Raw genomic sequence first — 20,057 nt, 5'->3', positions numbered from 1 at the left:
CAAAAACTGTTGCGGTCTACGATACGAGGTAATAAGAATGAAATGGTAATTTCAATTCTACCTGCTGTGTCTTGTGGTGGTTTAAAAAAAACAACACAAGCAATTTTACGATCTGCAATTGTGTCACAGTGATACCTTCATTTTTTAAAACAGTTGAATAAAAAACCCACACAACTATATTTACGACATGCAAATGCATGACAGTGATGCCTTGGTTTTAAAAGGGTTGTAAAAACGCTAATTTCTAATAATTTTTTTTAATTTCTTTTCTATTACTAAGTTAAATTAATTTCTTCATTTACATATGTTCTGACTAAATAAATTTCTAAATAGAAAAATAAACTCCAAAAAGAAAAAACATAGGCATTTCGCTGATTTATTCATGTAAAGTGCAAAACCGGCGATTTTTTTAAATGTTTGTATGGTGAACCCCCAGGGGGTTCCAGGGGGTATGCCACTGGCATCGGTGGGTCGGGCCTCCAAAGTTAGTGGGGGTCGGTCATACATTTGGACTCGATTGGAGCACTCTAAATGGGTTTTTCAAAATTTGCCCCTACCTCTAACGGAAACATATACATAAAAAATGATTTGGAGCCTTGAAAATGAAACAAATCGATTTCGACCAAAACAAGTCCCAAAAACCAAATGCCAACGTTTTTATCGCATAATTTTAAGTGGGATAGGAACTATAAGACAAATTCGTTTTCATCGGCAACACTTTTGCACGTTTCTGAAGAAACCCTTAAAAAAAATGGCGAAAAAATAAATTTTTTAACCAAAAAAACTCCTTAAAATCCAAAAAATATTTTTTTTTTTCAAAAAACTGTTATTGCCAAAGTTTTAAGCGGACAATTTTGAGTCGGACGGGTATACATGAAAATTTTAAAATCAAATGAAAATTTTTTAAGTAGGTCATGAAAAAAACCTTAAAAATCAAAGAAAAAAAAGTCAAAAAACTCAAATTTTGCAGGCTCAAAAATTATTTTTTTGGGTATGCTTAGTGGAACTTTTTTTCCTGAGTCCAAAACCTATCGAAAAATCGATGGCGCGATATGGGTTAACTTTCGTCCATGCAAATCAACCCAGCTTATTACACACATATTCTAGAATTCCGTACAGTACGTATACCAATATTACGCACTACGCCTGCACTTACATTCTACATATATCCCCCCTATATCATACCTCTTACAAAGACTACACTTACGCGTACGCTTACACTTACATCTTACGATTACATTCAGGATCTCCCCATACCGTGAGACAAGATGTTCACACATCAAAAAGTAAACTAGACAAGCTAGACAAGAAGTTTATTTGTTAAAACGTATGCGATGCCACGTTTCAGAAAACTATCATGCTTACTTTGTTGCAAAATACCTTTTGTACAGTGTCATTACATAATTGATTATTTTTCATTTTATGTGTCTTAATTTCAGATTATGATCCAAAAGTGGTCGAACAGAAAGAGCAGGCGCAGCCTGCATGTTTACCCCTGAGTTATGTACTACGTTTCATTTCGGAGGATGCACGAAAGGAGAGTCCATTCCTTTCCGCCAATACCACAGGCGTTGAACTCAAGCGAAAATTGGCAATCAAACATCACAGTTATAGTATGTCTTCGTCAAATCGCAGCAATACGCCCACTGGTGAGATTGCGAAAAAAATTACTTATTTATATTTGCTATTTTACTAATAACTGTGCACTATTTATTTGTGCTTTTGGTTTATTCTTTATTTGGGCGCATCATTTTAGGCAGTGAAATGGACGATGATGAAATGGTTGTCTCGGAGTCGGAGGATAGTAATGATTCTTGGACAACTGAGGAGTTCAGTTCCGAATTCATAATGCGTTATGGGAGCAGGTGATTGCTCAACAGAAATTATTATTTTTTGTATGAATGAAAATTTGCTATTTAAATGTATGTATGTATATTTATGTGAAGGCATTCCGGTACCGGCAGCAATGGGACACCGGGTAATGAGAAACCGTTTGCGTGTCCTGTGCCTGGTTGTAAAAAGCGTTACAAGAATGTCAACGGTATCAAGTACCACTCGAAGAATGGCCACAAAAAGGACGGAAAGTAAGTTTTAATTTTGTATTTTCTCAAATTTTAAATGTATGTGCTTGGTACTGTTTCTGCCAGAACTAGGCGAAAGTACTTCGGTCGCAACTCACTTGGATCTCCGTAGAATTTAATTAAGGTTGAGATCGTTGCTACGCCGCGATTCTCTAAGTAGCTATAGCTACGTCACCGTTATTTTATTTTATGTGGTATCACAACGGACCTTCATGTTGTCCAAGTCAGCTTGCTCTATCAGGGTAGCTACCTCCTAACTTAAGCCATCACAACAAAATTCATTTACATAAATAGACTAGCTATACCCGGGGTACGTTGTAGTGCCCCCGATATCGAATGAATGTTGCGTTATTTTTTCTGTTTTGTTTGTTGATAATTTAGTTTATTGTTCTGTAAATTGAATTGAATTATGTACGCATATTTGATGAAATTTTCGTTTAAAACATTTTATTATTGTATCTTATTGTAATGCAAGTGGGTACACAATATTTTTGGTTTTTACGTTCGGTTCAAAGATAAACAAATTTTTTGGCGTTCCAACTCTAGAGCAAGCAACATATAGCTGGCAAGCACGGACTCTCTAAATTTAAGCCTGCAACAGTAAGCGATTGCCCTTGTGCTTTGTTGATTGTAATTGCAAAAGAAACGCGTACAGGAAACTGTAAGCGTTTAAAATTGAATGGCAAATCTTTAGGAATCATTGGGATCCGTGGTATGAGCACATCTTCACTTTTGCTTTTACCGCTGATGATTGTTGCTTCTATTACATTCGGCATTAATTTCTAAACGCAAAGTCTGGTTCCATTGCACAATTTAGGTGGGTCTAAATTCCGAAGAAGCATGATTGGTTAGACAATTTTCAAAGTTAATATATGCGCAGGCATTCCAGGTGGTGGCGGCCACCGTGGTGTGATGGTAGCGTGCTCCGCCTATCACACCGTATGCCCTGGGTTCAACTCCCGAGCAAAGCAACATCAAAATTTTAGAAATAAGATTTTTCAATTAGAAGAAAATTTTTCTAAGCGGGGTCGCCCCTCGGAAGTGTCTGGCAAGCGCTCCGATTATATTTCTGCCATGAAAAGCTCTCAGTGAAAACTCATCTGCCTTGCAGATGCCGTTCGGAGTCGGCATAAAACATGTAGGTCCCGTCCGGCCAATTTGTAGGGAAAAATCAAGAGGAGCACGACGCAAATTGGAAGAGAAGCTCGGCCTTAGATCTCTTCGGAGGTTATCGCGCCTTACATTTATTTTTTTTTTTTTTTATTCCAGGTGGTTCTAAAGAGTTTAGAAATCCAATTGGATAATTCACATTTTTATCTTCATCTGTAACTGTGTCTACCGATTTATATTTCGCACTTCACCAGGAATTTGGTTTTGAATGCGATCATTGATTTTGTTAACCGGATAATTTTTAGGAGCTAAGATTGCTCGTTCGCATAGCAAAAAAAAGTTAATTTAAAATTCTTAATTCTGAAATATGAAAAACCAATTTAAAATTCTTAATTCTGAAATATGAAAAACCTTCGTCATGATCGAAGGAACCTACAGCCAAAATTTGGTGATGATTGAAGTATGGGAAACACGTTTTCATAGGGAACACACACACATAATTTTATTTTTATAGAAGATGTAGATAGATTGAAGCTAAAATTTTTTTTTACGGCGGCAGATTACTAAACGTCAAAAAGGAATAACAACCAAACTCATGAATGCAGTCAAACTTTAGGTGTTTAAATAACCTAAGTTTGTACGGCAGCCATAGTTCTGAAAAATCCTATTTGTAGGGAAGGTGCCACGCCCCTTTTTCCCCAACTCCACATTTTACTGGAGGTGTTAGGACTTAACGTCATATAGCTCCTTACCAATTTTCATTATCCTACCATTACTACATCTAGAGATATAAAGTATGATATATTCCATTTGTATGGGGGGTGCCGCGCCCCCTTTTTCCTAATTCCACATTTTCTTGGTGGTGTTAGGGATTGACCTCATGTAACTCTTCACTGAATTTCAATGTTCTGGCATGTATACCTTCAGAGTTATGCAGTACCAAAGATTTCATTTGTATGTGAGGTGTCACGCCCCTTTTATATATCCAAATTATTTTTAGCCTAAAACCTTCCGAAGGAACCTATAGCCAAAATTTGGTGATGATTGAAGTGTGGGAAATACGTTTCCATAGCGAACACACGCACACACATAGAATTTGTTTTTTATATATATAGATATTGACCTTATATTTTGATGTATATCGGAACGATTTTCCGTCATCCCTTGTCAAATTTGGTTTTGAGACAACCCGGTTTCGGCGTTGTGCCATCATCAGTGTCGATTTTCGTTCTGATCTGTAGTTGTCGTTTGTCCTGTATTTATAGTTCCTAGGTACATGAACAGGTATTGTCAAAATTGATGCTTGTGTATATTTAGTTATGTGTATGTGCTGCGTGTTCATTCAGAACCGAGGGTGGTTTTACTGATCGATATGTGTGGCTGACTGAGGCAGGTAAAAATCCGTAATTTTAGTCGTTTGACCTTCTTTGTGCGTTTGTTGTTTTGGTGTGTTAATTGCTTTGTGTTTATTTGTTGTTGTGTGTTTGTCAGTTGTACCTATGTGATTACTTTGTTTCTTGTAAACAAGTTTTAAATATATTGGTTTGATGAGCTTGAGGCCATATAGTAAATAAAACACGTTTATTTTCCTTTTTCAAAAATATTTAATTGGTCGATATTTCGACTTCAACCTGAAGTCATCATCAGGACTAACATAAACGAGAAAACAAAAACCAAAGATATAAGAATGTTTACAATTTAAAATATGTACAAACATATATATATATGTATATATATGCGGACAAATAGAACTTACACGCAATGACGTGCTTGATCGACTGATCAGGTGGTTGAAAGGTTTGTTCAAAAGGAATCAAATAAAAATATAAACAAATTTGAATACCGTAAGTATAAACAATTTTAAGGTACCGTATATCTAAACAAAAATTTAATACCAACAATACCTATATAGAAAGAGCATAGAATGATAAACAAGAGCATATTTATCATCTTAATTCTTGTTGTAATCCAGGTTATTGATAGTGGGATGTTTGTTGGAATGTATATATTACGATGAGCCATGCGCAGCCTGCATTGTGTGCTTTTGTTGTTTCAGCACCAAGTTTCGGTAAACCCTTGCATTGCTCAGTGTCTGATTTAAAATTAATTCTCTTACTATTAGGGGTGTTCAAAATATGAAGCATTTCCAAAATATATCTTTTGTTATAGTGTTTCTCGGTATCCAAAATTCTAACGTTTTCAAAATCGGGGTGATGCCCAGTATTATTGCAATGGGCAGACAAGGCTGTCTTATTTTCCGACGAATTGTTCCTTAACTTTATATTCGACTTGTGTCCGGAAATCCTCGTCTTCAGTTTTTGCTTAGTGTCCCTACATATACCTTGTTGCATATGTTGGACCCGTCACCAGTACATGGAATTTGATAAATTAAGTCAGATTTCTCCATCTTAGGAATCCTGTCTTTCACGTTGCTGTATACCTGTCTGAGAGTGTTATTATATGAAAACGCTATTCTGTATTTTTCTGATCATATAAGTTTGAACTCTTGATTCTCTCTGCTATTCCAGGGACATATGTTACTGATTTATATATTTTGGCATTTGTGTCACTTGAACTGGCGTTGTGGGTTCTTTTGTGAAAATTTCGTACCAGTTTATTTATCAGTTCGCCGGGAAATTCATTTTGTGCTAACTTTTTCTTTTTTTGATGTTTGCTGGGGAACATTCATTCTCGACCATGTGATTCGCGAAATTAGATTCGGGTGTAATGTTTGGATTCCGTATTTTTTTGTTGTAATCTCTAATATGTTCTCTGAAGCTCGTTCTTATTTGCCGTCCTGTTTGTCCTATGTAACTATGTTGGCATCCGCAGGTAAGCCAGTATACGCCGTGGCTGCTAAACGTATCCTTTGAGTTTTCTTAGTTTTCGCCCTAGATTGTTCGATGTTTTGAATGCTGTGTTAATGTTTTATTTTTTAAAGAAGTTTGCCAATTTATATGTTGCTTTTCCAGTATATGTCATAGTCGTCCAGCTATTATTTTCCTTTTCATTATTTCTTTTTGGTTCTCCATTTGTCCTTCTGAGCCTATTTACTAGTGCTTTTTTATATCCGTTGTTTGCAGCGATGTTATATATGACCTCAAGTTCTCTCTTATATGCCTCTTGTGTAAGAGGTGTTCTTTCAAGTCATTTGGTACAGCCTTAATGCTACATTTTTATGCTGTTGGGGGTGATTTGAGGTATTATGTATTATTGTGTCGGTGGCCGTAGGCTTTCTATATATGTCATAGTTAAATCTTTTGGTTTCTTTATCAATATTTATCGTGAGGTCTAGATAGTTGATTCCTCCGTCTTTTTCGGTTTCCATTGTAAATTTTATATTTTCGTGCTGCTTGTTGAGGTACTCCAGTACAAGCTCTTCGTTATTAGCAGTTAAAACGCATATTATGTCATCCACGTATCTAGCACAAAATGACACGCCTAATTTGACTTCAGCTCCTGTATGTACTTTTCTTCCAGATTTTGCATAAACACTTCCATAAGAATTGCTGATGTGGGGCTTCCCATTCCATGACCGTTTGTCTATATATTTGTTGTTGTTGTTCGCATAACGGTAATCCGTAACGGTATAAACTAATCGAGATAGATATAGAATTCTATATATCAAAATTATCTGGGCGAAAAAAGAAATTCATTTAGCCATGTCCGTCCGTCCGTCCGTCTGTCCGTAAACACGTAAACTTGAGTAAATTTTGAGGTATCTTAATGAAATTTGGTATGTAAGTTCCTGGGCACTCATCTCAGATCGCTATTTAAAATGCACGAAATCGGACTATAATCACGCCCACTTTCTCGATATCGAAAATTTCGAAAAACCGAAAAAGTGCGACAATTCATTACCAAAGACGGCTAAATCGATGAAACTTGGTAGGTGGGTTGACCTCATAACGCAAAATAGAAAATTAGTAAAGTTTTGGACAATGGGCGTGGCACCGCCCACTTTAACAGGAAGGTAATTTAAAAGTTTGGCAAGCTGTAATTTGGCAGTCGTTGAAGATATCATGATGAAATTTGTCAGGAACGTTACTCCTATTACTATATGTGTTTTAAATAAGAATTAACAAAATCTCACTCTTAAAAAAATTTTTTTTAAAGTCAAATTTTAACAAAAATTTTATATCTTTATCAGCCCAATTCTAAACGAAAATTCCGTGCGAGTTTTCTCCCTTCTCCCATTCCTCGTATTCTAAATAAAAATTCCTTGTGAGTTTTTTCACTTCTCCCTTTCCTCCTATTTTGAACAATGTTCGAAAAAGCGGAAAACGGTTATGGGAGAAAAGTAGGTATTATGAATGTGAGGGAGAGGGAGATTTCTCTGCCATTTCATAGGAGTTTTTTCACTTGTTAAATTAAAGGGAATGCATCAAAATAGTTAAAGGAAATTGGTTATTTTAAGAAAGAACACTTATTTGTACAAATTTGTGCTAAAAGATGTATTTATATTCTACCACAATATTCTCACTTCTAATACAACAACAACTACAACCACAATATTCTTTATTTTAAGTTGAAAAGTATATCATAAGCAACGGTAGAGCTCTTGGTATACAAATTTGATGCAGCCATCCAGAAATTGCGCAAGGATTTTTTAATAAGGCTTAAATAGATTTTGGCATATGATGAAGGACGAATTCAACTCAACTTGGCCGCCAGAAAATTGCTTTGCTGAATGAAAGCAGGCAACTCCGGCGGATTTGTGTTACGCGGCCGTCTTCTTCTTATGTTCCGCTGTTGATGTTGCTGTGGCACCAATTCATTACTCATTTCAGTGAATACCACATGAAATGCAATAAATACTGTGCAATGTTTATATTTTATTTCTTAATTTCCAACAAATTTGCAACAATAATTAAACTTTTCAATTTTTTAAACAAAATAAGAAATGTGCAACGAAATTTCAATTGACAAAACAGCTGACTTCGAAAATTCGAAATTCCTATTCCCCAATTATTGTTTTCCCTAGGAGAACAGAATTGGAGGAATTTTTCCGCGGGAATAAAAAAATCCGCGAGAACAAAATTCCGCGAGAATATTTAGAATTCGTCTGTATGTCAACATTCAACTCCAGTAATATGGTGCAACAAAATACAAAAATAAAAGAAAATTTCAAAATGGGCGTGGTTCCGCTCTTTTTCATTTAGTTTGTCTAGAATACTTTTAATGCCATAAGTCGAAGAAAAATTTACCAATCCTTCTGAAATTTGGTAGAGACTCTATGACGGTAACTGTTTTCTGTGAAAATGGGCGAAATCGGTTGAAGCCACGTCCAGTTTTTATAGACAGTCGACCGTCTGTCCTTCCGCTCGGCCGTTAACACGATAACTTGAGCAAAAACCTATATATCTTTACTAAACTGAAGAATGATCAAAGCTGAGTAGACGTGTAAATTTGCGCTGACGAGAAATCGAAGTTTTCCGCTGTATACAGTGAATTAATCTTAGTGAAAGTGTGCTGATATGCAAAATTAATACAACCTGCGATATTTGTATCAATATTTGCATCAATATAGTTTCTGCCGGCTTTATTTAAAAGTTAAAATACAAATATAAACATTTATTTTCTGCTTTAATCATCCTCCGTATATTCTTAACAAAACACTTTCGTACACACATACAATGCCTTTCGAGCCTGCAAGTATGACAACAAGAAAAAAACCCAACAACAGTTGCTAAAAACAACAAATACTCTATCGCCCGGTACAAATAACACCAACCGACCTATAGAGCAGAAAGGGGAAAGTATTGTTACTGACCAGCTTATTAATATGTGGAGGAAAAATTGAAAAAGCATGAAGAAAGTATCATAAAGCAGCTTACCGAGTCCATGAAGAATCTGGAGGACAGGGTTATGCAGCGAATGAGCGAGATAGCCGGTGAGTTAGCGAATGCAAAGGAACGTATTGGAAAAATTGAGGAAAGAGTGGAAGGCGTGGAAAATGTATACATGGAATTGGATTTGTTAAAACGCAAAGCAAATGATATGGGTGAAGAGATTCAAAAACTTGAAGAAAATGCGGTCTCCACTGATATCGTCTTGATAGGAATACCGCCTACTAGAGATGAAAATATCAGCGTTATATTTTCAAAGCTGTGTCGTGTCATAAATATTGAGTCTCCTATGTTGCGGCAATTCTTTCGTATGCGCGCAAAAAACAATAACAACAGATCCAGTCCCGCTTCCATTCTAATTAAATTGAACACAGCGCACGACAGATGTCAACTACTTAAAGCTGTTGCTGTGTTCTGCAAATCGAAGAAAAGGTCGTTAATACTCTCCGACATCGACGAAGTTGGCTATGGCAATATTTTTGGACGTGAGAGTTTAACTAAACTAAATAGAGAAGTCATGTACCATGCCCATTGTAAACTTTACCAAGTAGCGCAACTAACAGCTGATCGCTCAAAATTAGCACACACACACAAACATCACTAATGGCCATATTACGGAAATCTCTAGGGAAATTCAAGTTAAATTTATCTTTAATATTGATACAATGATTGAAGGTATATTGATCCAATGCAACTCTACTCTTCCTGCTGTTCTTCATTCCACTCCATTCGAGTGTCCTCTTTCACCGAATTCGAGTGCCTTCCACTCTATTCGCAACATAACCTCAATTTAAGCTGCAAAACTATAGAGTAAACAATGAACATGCCACAATGCTGAAACGTCAAAAACTAATAGCTTCTGATTTTAGTTTAACCCCTTGTTGTCTGACGGTACTCTCCAGTACCACTTCTGATTTTGCTACTTTAAAAGTAATCAGTAAGTTTCTTACATTATGCAGACCAACGGTACTTTAAAATAAAAAACATAGAAGCTACAAACGGGATTTTTAATAAAATTTGTGGATTCTTTGCTTTTTATACTCTTTCAAGTAAGTGTTTTCCATGGTGCGGTCACAAATTAGAAGTGGTGTATTATTTTAATTATATCTTGCTAAATTCTTAAAATATCTCTTCTAAATAAAAAGAAAGTGTAAGTTTTGTGAATTTAGTGTTTAGTTTTGAAGATACAAAGAACTTTACTTTTTTTGTTTACCAGTGATCTTTGCTTTTCCGAAGGAGACTTGTAAGTACAGTCGGGCACTGTTGTCCTTGTATTTTCTGATTTTTATACACAGCTTTTTACAGATACTAGTGGATAATGGCTGGAGTTCACGGAAGACTTTTGTCAGAAAATGAAATTGCTTCCATTTTGGAGGAAATTCCAATCGATAATGGGCAAGATACGGACATCGAGGGTGATGATGAAGATCAAGAGATGATGACTTTACCGAAGGAGTGAGATCAGTTTTTGATTGAAGTCCTAAATCAAATTCAGGAAGAAGAAAATGAAGAGACAAATATATTGCCAGTAAACGTGAGAAGCACAGTTTTCGAAGAACCATTGCAAAGATGGAAAAAAATTGATAAAACCTCCGTGGTTTCACAATTTGACTCTACAGAGGGACCAGTCACTTGATATTTTGACGATATGGAAAGGCCAACACAATTTTTCCTATCTTATATGGAGCCTATTGTGGAAGAAATCATATTTCATTCGAATTTATATGCGGTGCAAAAAAACAAAACCTTGAATTTACAAAAAAGTGAATTTTGGGCATTTATATGCAAACACTTTTTTATGGGATACCATCAACTGCCAAGTTATCTCATTATTGGAGTACCAGCGAAGATCTGGCTGTGCCCATAGCATCAAAAACCATGTCCCGAAACAGATTCGATTCAATCTTACGTTTTTTGCACGTAAATGATAATTCTAAAATTCCAGAAAACAATAAGGATCGACTATGATTGAAGGTCTGAATCAACGTTTTCTTCAGGTATACCATGGAACGAAGGAGCTATCAGTTGGCGAATCTATTTTTCAAAGGTAGAAGTGCTATAAAACAGTATTGTCCTATGAAACCAATTAAGCGTGGTTACAAATTATGGTGCTTGGCGGACCAACGCGGATATATCAAAAAGTTCTCTATATACCAAGGAAAGGACGAAGATATCGAAGAAAAGTACGAGGGATATGGCCTGGGAGAGAGAGTAGTTTTATCTCTCATAGAAGAGGTGTGGGGAAAAAATAAGTACGTGTACTTTGAAAATTATTTTACATCTGTCAGGCTACTAGAATTTCTACAAACGCAGAAAGTTTTGCAGTACAGTAAGAGGAAATCGAAAATGACTTCCTCCAAACATGAAAGCGGACAAGAAAATGAAAAGAGGCGAGCTCTATTCGCGAACAACTATGAACGGCGTAACTTTTTTAAATGGATTGATAACAAGCCCGTACTGGTGGCTTCCAACATGGCACTGAGAAAAGTACTGTCCAGAGGAGAGAAGGTAAAGGTCAGGCAATACAAGTTCAATGTCCAACCGCAATTAAAGGTTAAAATTTATTCATGGGTGGCGTAGATCATGCAGATCAATTGCGTTGTGCATACGGTATAGGAAGGCAAAATGGTGGCATAGATGGTTTTGGGGGCTCTTGGAAATAGCTTTCGCTAATTTCTAGATTGTATATTGCCAAAGCCATGATAAAATGACTCTCCTAGAGCATAGACGATCCGTTGCACAAGGCTTAATGACGCAAAAGATGTTACCAACAAACAAAAATTGAGTCTTACACCAACACCTTCAAGCAAAAAACGTCGTGGAAAAGGTGAGTCAGTATCAAAAGATGTCCGATTAGGTAATTTGGGAGTACATTGGCCAATATTTGGAGAAAGTCGAGGAAGATGTGAAACGTGCAGTATAAAAAAAAATCAGTCAAAACCGCATTAGAAATGTCAACACTGCAGAATATTTTTGTTCTGTTATGACATAAAAAACTGTTTTTCCGAGTACCATGGCATTAAAGCATAAAAATATGAGCTCTTCAGGCCCGACGGTACTTCTGAGTACCATATCCTTTTTATACTAGAATGTCCTTGAAATATTTTCTTTATTTTTTTTTTTGTTACTATTACATGCCTTTTTTCTTGGTTTGGTCAACAAGGGGTTTGGTCAATGAGGGTTTGAACACTGACAGCGGATGTGTTAAGTTTATGTTAAATACTGTAGCAAGAGTCACCCAGGCTTTCAGCTGTGCCATATAAATGCCCGTAGCTTAAATATGCCAAAGCTTGGTTGCTTGAACTATATTTTAGAAAACTTAAAAATTAATATATGAGTTACAGAGACGTAGTTTAATGAAGATATTGGCGATAGTGTGTATGAGTTACGTGGGTACAAGGTAACAAGAAACGATAGGAAAACTGGTGCTAGAGGTGGCGGTGTCGCCATATATTGCAAGAATAATATTCACCAAAAAGTGATTTATTAATCAAGTATAAGTGATCCCGTTGAATTTATAATCATGGAGGTCGGAGATAGCTTTACGAAGTGTCTAATTATGTGCGCATACAACCCTAATAAATTGTTTGAATTAGATTCCCTGTTTTCGCAATTAGCACAACTTTCACACGCGTATGAACATATTTTACTTTGTGGGGACTTAAATATTGATATGCTTAACAACGATTCGCGATCTTTGAAATTAAGAGATACCTTAAACTCCATTTGCATGGATGTTGTTAATAAATTTTCCACTCGGTTTTCACCAAATTGCAAACCTAGCATGCTAGACCTGATGTGTACATCCAACAGCTCCGACGTGCTTCATTATGACCAATTTTCGTTTGCAGGAGTATCGGATCATGACATGCTGTTTCTTTCTTATAATATTGACCTCAATTGCACAACTCCAACTCATTTTCGTTATCGAGACTTTGCGGCGGTTAACTTTTCTGAGCTGCGTATGAAGCTAACATTCTAAATTGGAACAGCGTATGGATGTTTCCTAATATAAATGAAAAACTGAACTTTCTTGACAATCAAATTATTTATTTTTTTAATAAATATATACCGCTCAAGGAAGTAAGAGGTCGAAGCAAGCAATAGCCGTGGTTTACTAAAGATGTTGGCTATTAAATCACGTAACAAGTTTTACAACCGTTGGAAGAGAAATCCTACAGACACTAGCTGGGATTTTTACCGCCAAGCCAGAAATCAAGCTACATTGTTACTAAGAATTTCGAAAAGACGATTTTTCCAGTCAAAGCTTGATACTGACTTGCCGACTAAAAGTCTGAGGAAAAATTTAAAATCCATAGGTATAGCAGGGAAAACTAACTCAGGTTGTAACTTGGACCCATATTTCATGAACGACTTCTTTTTACAGTCATGTAAATTCAAAAATAGTGGTAATTTCAAAATCAATGAAAATTTGGTTTATAATCCGGTAAATGCCTTCCACTTTAATGCAGTAACAGAGAATGATGTAATAAGAAGTATGCTTTCAATTAAATCGAATGCCATTGGAGAGGATGGTATCAGTCTTAGATGTTTGAAACTAATCATCCACAACATAGCTTCGTCTCTCACTCACATAATCAATTTTTCTATCACAAATTCAACCTTTCCCGATTCTTGGAAGGTAGCTAAAGTTATTCCAGTTGCTAAGAAACCGTCGGCAATTTTATCAACTGATTTTCGTCCAATAAGCATTCTGCCGGTTTTATCAAAAGTATGGGAGAAAATGATGGTCGCGCAGATTACGGATTACCTTAATACCTATAAGCTTATGAACGAAAATCAGTCTGGATACAGAGCCTTCCATAGCTGTAATACTGTCTTGCTTAAAATTATTGAAGACATCCGTCCAGCTTATGACAGAGGTGATCTAACCGTTCTAACGCTTTTGGATTTCTCTAAAGCTTTCGATACGGTGGATCATTCTATCCTTATGTTGAAGATTGGTAAATATTTTGGATTCTCTAATAATGCTGTGAAATTGCTAGAAAGTTATCTACGAAATCGGTGGCAGAAAGTAGTGGTTGATAATAGCTGTTCTGAGATGAAGCGCCTGGATGCGGGGGTACTACAGGGATCTATACTTGGTCCAATTTTGTTCTCAATGTTTATAAACGATATGACCCATTGTTGCAAGAGTGTATCAATGCATTTGTAGTATGCTGACGACGCACAGGTATATTTGTCTCGTCCGATTGGCCTGTCAGAGGACCTAGTTTTCAGAATGAATGAAGATCTTGAAAGTACCTCTTTATGGGCAAATAATAACAAACTTAATTTAAACGCAACAAATAGTAATCTTTACCTATTCATGGCAGCTAGTACGATCATTGTCATCTTTATCATTGCAAGGCACTACCATTAGTTATGAGTCTGTGGTTACTAGCCTTGTGTTTAAACTAAACTCATACCTGGGGTGTAAGGACCATATTAGCTATATTTTACGCAAAATCTATTTCGTATTGAGGAAGTTGTGGTACACATCTGATTTCATTCCAATTAATGTGAAATTGAAACTGGTGCGAACTCTCATAGTTCCATTGATATCGTTTGGAGCAGCTGTTTTCGGTAATCTGGATTGCGAATCACAGAATAGGCTACAACCTGCTTTGAACAATTAAGCAAGATATATATTTTCCAAACGTAAATTTGATCACATATCGGAATTTTCCGCCAAAATACTTAACTGCAGTCTTGTGAGCTTTCTAAATTACCGAAACGTGTTTTTAAATCAATTAATTCAGAACAGGCAGCCAGAATACCTCTATGCAAAGTTATGCCTATCAGACAGGACCTGTAATCTTATTGTGCCTCGCTATAAATATCTTACATCTTCCAGAACATTCCTTATCAGCGCCATCAAACTATGGAACTCTTTACCTAATCAAATTAAAAATGAACGCAATACTAAGTGCTTTAAATTGGCTTTATTTGAATTTTTCCAATAAAACACAAACATACATTTTAACTGGTTCTTACAACTTCAGTAATACCGTCATTACCTTCTTTTTCCATTCTCTTATTTCTATATTGGTTGTTTCCACTTACACCGACAATTTATTTTGTGGTCAAAAGACCAATCAAACCAAACATACATATATATTTATTTATTTAGTTATAAATATGTATTTATTTCTTAAATTTAAGGCGATAATTAATATTCATCTTAGATGTTAGATTTCCATAAGTTGATGTACTTTAAGAGACAACAGTCTCACATGTGCAAAATTAATGAAATAAACTTGAAACTTGAAACTCAGTTCACGTACTTATCTGAACTCACTTTGTATTGGTGTAAAAAATGGCCGAAATCCGACTATGACCACACCCACTTTTTCAATATTGAAAGTTACGAAAAATGAAAAAAATGCCATAATTCTATACCAAATACGAAAAAAGGGATGAAACATGGTAATTGGATTGGTTTATTGACGCAAAATATAACTTTCGAAAAAATTTTGCAAAATGGGTGTGACACCTACCATATTAAGTAGAAGAAAATGAAAAAGTCCTGCAGGGCGAAATAAAAGCGCTTGGAATCTTGGCAGGAATACTGTTCGTGGTATTACATATACATATTGAAACGAATTTACTGCAAATCCTCTTATTTGCAATCCTCTGCTAAGTTCGAATCACTAAACTGTTGAATAAATAACTCCAATTTGTAATAATGCAAAATGGCCTTTATTAAAGTACTTCACAATAACAAATTGTGCAACGAATAGCTTGATTAATAACCACACTGATTGATAGCTCAATGAAACTCTACTCTTCAAAATAACACTGCTATTGCTCGCTAGATATCGTCTTAATCAAACTGCTTGACAACTCAAATCAAACTGAATTCCTTCTTACTCGCCTGCACCGCTTTTATAGTTTACGCTGCATACTTCTAGGCTCTTCGATTTCCAGAAGTTACTAGTTGTTTCGGCTACAAAATCGCCAGCCACAACTACGTGCACAAATTATTGCCCTCTCTTGTGACCACTCAGATAAGATATATGCATGTGTTTGTAGTTTACAGTCTCCTGCACACACATAAGCGTATAAGTAAATTCATCGGTGTGTGACATCTCATCTCTCGCTGCCTTGTATGTAAATGTTGCTCGTCGGAATGTGTACATATGTGTAGACGCAATTATTGATTCGTTTATGTAGATACATAATGATTGAATTATTGATGTGAATTCACGTCACTGCTTAGCATCGGCCTGGAGATGGCAGCACTCCTCAGTTTTGCTAATATTCGTAACAATATATTAAAAATTAGCGGTACCCGACAGATGATTTTCTGGGTCACCCTGGTCCGCATTTTGGTCGATATCTCGTAAACGCCTTCACATAAACAACTTAGGGCTACTCCCTTTTAAAATACTCATTAACACCTTTCATTTGATACCCATATCGTACAAACACATTAGAGAGTCACACCTGGTCCACCTTTATGGCGATATCCCGAAAAGGCGTCCACCGCTAGAACTATGGCCCACTCCCTTTTAAAATACTCTTTAATAGCTTCCATTTGATGTCATACAAACACATTCCAGGGTTACCCTAGGTTCATTTTCCTACATGGTGATTTTCCCTTATTTTGTCTCAAAAGATCTCAGCTGAGTATGTAATGTTCGGTTACACCCGAACTTAGCCTTCCTTACTTGTTTTTGTCTACAATCCTTCTAAAACATAGAAAATTTATCTATCTTTACCATAACTATTCACCGTTAAAACAAAAGTAAGTGTACCAAAATACGTCGCAATAGGTCAAACAACCCTTCTTCTAATTATGGCTCCCAAACTTAGAAGAATGATAAAAAGCAGTGCACGCCAATTTTAAAATTTGTTTCTGTTATAATGGCATTATACAAGTGAAATAGTATTTATATAATAGTATTCGCTAAGCTCTTGCATATTATATACGTCTAAGAACTTTTTGGAAGTCATTTATATAAAATTCGGTCTCATTCTGAACGGATTTCGTCCATTTTACCCAGGCACATTCTCTATGACAAAGGTAACCGTTAACACTACGGACTCATTCAGTCTATGTGAGGTCCTCATGAACCGGCCAGTTCAACGTAAACGGTTATTGATTTATGGGGCGTGCTACGCCATCAAAATTTCGAAATTTTTTTATTATTATCACTGAGAGAGGACTTTATTTTTCAATTGCCTACCTAGTCCAAAGTGGCATTTATTGGCAAGATTAATTCTTGGATTTCAGTGCTGATTTTGGTGCTAGTGTTGATGCTGGTTCCCAAATAAACGAAGTCTTTTACTATTTCGAAATTTTAGCTGCCAACAGTAGCGTGGTTGCCAAGGCGCGTATGCGCTGACTCTTTGCTCGATGACAGCAGGTACTTCGTTTTGTCCTCATTCACAATCAAATCCATCTTTACCGGTTCGTTTTTTTTTTTTTCATAGAAAATTACTTAGTCATAAAAGGGGCGGTGCCACGCCCATTTTTTTAATTTGAAGTTTTTCCTATTTATTGTTATAAATCCACTTTGGAAATGAAATACCATTGATATAAAGCTCTTTTTCGCTAAGTTAGAGCTTATTATTTTCGTCTACGACCCTTTTGAAAATCTTTTATATAAAAGTAGGCGTGACCCTTAACCGATTTCGTTAATTTTTCTTCAAATCATTCCTTATAGTAAAGGCAACCTCTCTGCCGAATTTTGTTACAATAGGAACAGTTTTTGATTTATGATGGCGGCCACCGTGGTGTGATGGTAGCGTGCTCCGCCTAGCACACCGTACGCCCTGGGTTCACATCCCGGGCAAAGCAACATCAAAATTTTAGAAATAAGGTTTTTGAATTAGAAGAAAATTTTTCTAAGCGGGGTCGCCCCTCGGAAGTGTTTGGCAAGCGCTCCGAGTGTACTTCTGCCATGAAAAGCTCTCAGTGAAAACTCATCTGCCTTGCAGATGCCGCTCGGAGTATGCATAAAACATGTAGGTCCCGTCCGGCCAATTTGTAGGAAAATCAAGAGCAGCACGACGCAAATTGGAAGAGAAGCTCGGCCTTAGATCTCTTCGGAGGTTATCGCGCCTTACATTTATTTATTTATTTTAATATTTGTAAAATTGATTTTATCACAAGTGGACGGTGCCACGCCCATTTAAAATTTTTTTTTTAATTTTTATCAGTTCTCAATATCAGTCCACACGTCAAATTTCAACATTCTAGGTATATTATTTACTAAATAATCAGGTTTTTTGTGTTTTCCAAAGTGTTATATATATAAAAAGTGGGCGTGGTTATCATCCGATTTCGCTCATTTTCAACACCAATCTATTCTGGGTCCAGATAAGCTCGTGTACCAAATTTGGTGAAGATATCTCCATATTTACTCAAGTTATCGTGTTAACGGACAGACGGACGGACATGGCTCAATCAAATTTTTTTTCGACACTGTTGATTTTGATATATGGAAGTCTATATCTATCTCGATTCCTTTATATCTGTACAACCAACCGTTATCCAATCAAAGTTAATATACTCTGTGTGCAAAGCACTCTGAGTATAAAAATATATCTCAATATTATCTCAAGTTAACGAGTTTACAAACAGACCTACGTGCGGACGGACATAGCTTATTTAATTAATTTTTTATCCTGAGTGCTTTGATAAATGAAAGTCTGAGCCCGTATCGTGTTATACGATCGCGTATCGAAAACCAATTTCACTCAAATGATAAATATGAATTTGTAAAGCTTTTCGTTAAAATGATAATACATTATGAATCTAACGCCCCGATTCTGAGCGTTACCGGTAAAATAGTACCCAGAACATTATGTAACCGAATATCGTTACCAGTTCTTTTATCCGCGATTCTGGCCCAAGTGGTAACGCTGTCATCACTGAAAAACTCACCAGTGTCTGGAGAAATTTGAAAGGTAGTTTTGTTCGTTTTCACGCTTGCCACTTTGGTCCATTTGGACCAAAAATGCTCCCTTCCAACCCCATTTGGTCCGCTGGTCATTTTCTTCAATTTTGGTCCATTTTAGGCAGTAGCCACGATTGGTACTTTTCTTTCTTTTTCACTCAGGTAAAAATTCACAATATTGCCCAAAAGTTCGCCACACTTTAGCCCCCATATAATTTTGAATTTACTTCAAAGGAACTCTCACCATAAAAAATTGCTCAGTCAATAAAATGTACCAGAACAATAACATTTCACCTATACCAGGCATTAAAAAGAAAAGTGTTGGCAAACACATTGTCGTTAATTGTTGATGAAATAACCGCCTAATCAAAAAAAAAAAACTTGTTTTATAATAATATTAATAACGGCTAGATATTTCGATCGGTTATACAACACTATGTAAAATATATCAAAATGAAAATTGGTTCTCGCCTAGCATAGTTTAAAGCGAGCACTTTGCCCGAAGCCTAACACTTTCAAAACTTATACAAAGAAATTATATGCATTACTTCTCGTTTGGCACGTTGATATTTAAATCTTTCTCACCCAATGAGTTCAAGGAATTCCAGGACTATTGTGGTGTTAAGCCACGCAAGGTAATTGAAAACTAAGTATCTTGGCACAAGAAATATTTTAACTCGAAGACAGAGGGAAGCAAATGCAAAAGAAAAATTATTCCCGTAGGTGCTAGCAGAACCCCTGAGGCTGGGGTCAAAACTCACACTTACTGAATTTAGGCTCTGATATGATTATCAATAGACGGCTCGATTATCAATAGACGTCGACTGGATTGCAATATTTTTCATGTAAATTAAATGAATCCTGTATGGAAAACGACTTAGAGTTTCGAATAAGCTTATCAATATCCTTACTTTAAAGTTCGTTGAGGCTAGAAAATAATCGAGTCGGGAAAACGTTCCCCTGATTTTGCTCTATAATCCTAGAGGATAGATTCAACAAAAGGCGTGCTGCAAAATAAAAATGTTGTTGCCTTTTGCACAATTTCATGGGGTATTTATTTATTTCAAGGATTGCATTTTATGAGGTTATTTTTTCTATTACCAATAATC

General features: G+C 36.1%; 2 protein-coding genes across 2 annotated transcripts in view; both read left to right on the top strand.

Moving 5' to 3' along the window:
* LOC137237476 (signal transducer and activator of transcription B-like) overlaps window positions 1-20,057 on the top strand; it is a 103,074-nt gene that overhangs the window by 48,491 nt on the left and 34,526 nt on the right. The window lies entirely within an intron of this gene.
* LOC137237477 (putative mediator of RNA polymerase II transcription subunit 29) overlaps window positions 1-20,057 on the top strand; it is a 79,935-nt gene that overhangs the window by 48,010 nt on the left and 11,868 nt on the right. The window contains exons 3-5 of the mRNA XM_067761140.1: window positions 1,440-1,649; window positions 1,757-1,865; window positions 1,947-2,084. Of these exons, the coding sequence (XP_067617241.1) occupies window positions 1,440-1,649; window positions 1,757-1,865; window positions 1,947-2,084 (457 nt within the window). The remainder of the gene's footprint in view (window positions 1-1,439; window positions 1,650-1,756; window positions 1,866-1,946; window positions 2,085-20,057) is intronic.

Source organism: Eurosta solidaginis, chromosome 1, assembly GCF_040869045.1.
Source record: "Eurosta solidaginis isolate ZX-2024a chromosome 1, ASM4086904v1, whole genome shotgun sequence".
NCBI lineage: Eukaryota > Metazoa > Arthropoda > Insecta > Diptera > Tephritidae > Eurosta > Eurosta solidaginis.
Note: the sequence above shows the minus strand (reverse complement) of the source record. Positions and strands in the feature narration are given on the sequence as shown.